Source organism: Dioscorea cayenensis, chromosome 5 (assembly GCF_009730915.1).
Source record: "Dioscorea cayenensis subsp. rotundata cultivar TDr96_F1 chromosome 5, TDr96_F1_v2_PseudoChromosome.rev07_lg8_w22 25.fasta, whole genome shotgun sequence".
In the NCBI taxonomy this organism is placed as follows: Eukaryota; Viridiplantae; Streptophyta; class Magnoliopsida; order Dioscoreales; family Dioscoreaceae; genus Dioscorea; species Dioscorea cayenensis.
The window spans coordinates 14766890-14769025 of NC_052475.1; the positions used below are offsets into that span (position 1 = coordinate 14766890).

The 2136-nt window shown below is 38.1% G+C and overlaps 1 protein-coding gene across 1 annotated transcript; it reads right to left on the reverse strand.

Annotated features, from left to right (window-relative positions):
• Window positions 1–1500: 1500 nt before the first annotated feature.
• LOC120260023 lies at window positions 1501–1935 on the reverse strand. Its single transcript, XM_039267468.1, has one exon. The coding sequence runs from the start codon at window positions 1933–1935 to the stop codon at window positions 1501–1503; it is 435 nt and encodes a 144-aa protein (XP_039123402.1).
• Window positions 1936–2136: the final 201 nt, after the last annotated feature.

Sequence of the window (2136 nt, forward strand, 5' to 3'; positions counted from 1 at the left end):
GAAGATAGGAAAAAAAATCTCAAATCACGGCTTTTATAGGGGTTGGAATCGGGCATCTACATGGGCTTGGGAATTTCCACACACCCGTGTGAATTTCAAGAAGTTGATTTCCTACGAACTGTGAACAGTAACTGCTACAGTGAACTGCTACGGTATTTCACCAAAGTACTCCCAAATCCATACTTTTCATCGAGGCCATATGAATGGGCACACATCTATGCTGTAGATCATGTTGCATCTTCAATGAAATCACATTGACAAATATCTTGTTAGTATTGCACAAGTCAGAACACATCGAGTGTGACTGCCTTTGTGTCCCTCCAATTTGTGTATTCTCTTGAGTACAATGGAGGTTGGCATACTCCCAAATGTCTTTGAGCACAACTTGTGTTTTCATGTTTGTTCCCTCCAAGACTTCATCAACAAATTGCATCTACGATCTACTTTTGGTTTCTTTCTTCCACACTTGTCTCCACAACCCTACATGCACAAAAGAACTCTTATACACACGAATAAGCGAAAAAGTCTGAGAAAAATAATACTCAATATAGAAAAAGAATACTTCCATTACTTATACACAAGCACTTATCTGCTTTCCTAGTTTGTTTATGCTTTGGTAATTGGTTTTAAGACATTGATTATGAACATTTGAATTGAATAAACGCTAGCTCTTTTCTTTTCTCTTTTCTCATGCCTCTTTATTTTTAATAGAATACTTGGAGAATCGAAATCATGATTTTTTTCCTTTTTTTCTCTTTTTTTGTTTTTTACTCTTTTTATATTAATTTTGTTTTGTTTTGTTTTTGTTTTTTTACAGGGACTGATGCATTTGCCTCAGGAAGCACGCTTAATTGTGCATGATCGGTCTACATGGAGCTGGACATTTCGTCATAGACAAACACATGTTTCCTTATTTTTTAAATTGAATTTAAATACAAAAATGAGCTTAATACAAAATGTAAGAAAATGAATGTTTTACCTCGAGAAATACATATAATTGTACATGGCTAATCTATCCTTGTGAGGGACTAGATGTTCCCTCATAGGTAAACATTTTTACATTAAGCATAGTATTTCTTCAAGGAAATGACAGTTGATGGGTGGCATCTATCTTTCTCCATTGCCATCAAGAAGTTAATACACGCCTCCTTCGTAGACGATCTCCACAATATTATGGCTTTCCCAATTTGCTTTAAATTTGCCCCCGGTGTTTTTGTTGATGATAATGGGTCTTCTGAGGATAAGGATCATCTCTCCTTTGGTAAAAGTTCAGAAACGAGCCATCTTGTTGTAGGCTTGAGACATTTTTGCTTTGTAGACTTCAAGATTCTGTTGCACCCCTAACCTTTTTTCATCAAGAGAGTCCAACTCATCCAAGCTAGCCGAACATTTTCTTCATTAAAGATTTCATTTTGCAATGCCATTCTCAGGGAGGGTATCTGGATTTTGAAAGGTAAAACTGCTTCAATCCAAACACCAAAGAATATGGCGTCCATTGTGTCAGAGTCCTATAGGTAGTGTGATATGCCCATAGCATCTCCGGGAGTCTTTCATGCCAATCCTTTTTGATCTTGACACTGCTTTCTTCAACAACTTTGAGAGGGTTTTGTTGAATGCTTTTGCCAACCCATAGCATCTCCCGACCTTGAAGCTTCTGAAAGGGGTGCCATTATCTGAAATAATTCTTCTTAGAGTCCCAAATCTGTATAAAATGTTTTCCTTGAAGAATCTGAGAATATTCTCAGTCTTGACTTCTCTTAGCAGGATTGCTTCTGCCCATCTGGAGAAGTAATCTATTGCAGCCAATATGAACCGATGTCCCAAAGACGATGATAGTTCAATAGGATTGTCTACATCCCATTCCCCATAGTTCAAAGGGCCATGACGAGGCTGTGGGGTGTAAAGGATTTGGATGTTGATGAATAAAATCCCCATGTATCTGACATAGATGCCACTTTCTAGCACAATTGATGCAATCTCCGACCATGGTTGGCCAATAATATCCCAAGCGCTTGATCTTAAGTTGCATCTTGGGTCCGGATTGATGTCCCAGAATGCACATCATGCATAACTTCTTGGGCTTCTTCAAATGAAAGGCACCGCAGGAGTAGTTGATTATATGACCTGCGGTACAAT

Excerpts from the sequence above, each read along its gene's own strand:
- LOC120260023 (XM_039267468.1), bottom strand. The coding sequence starts at position 1,935 with ATGGGGATTTTATTCATCAACATCCAAATCCTTTACACCCCACAGCCT.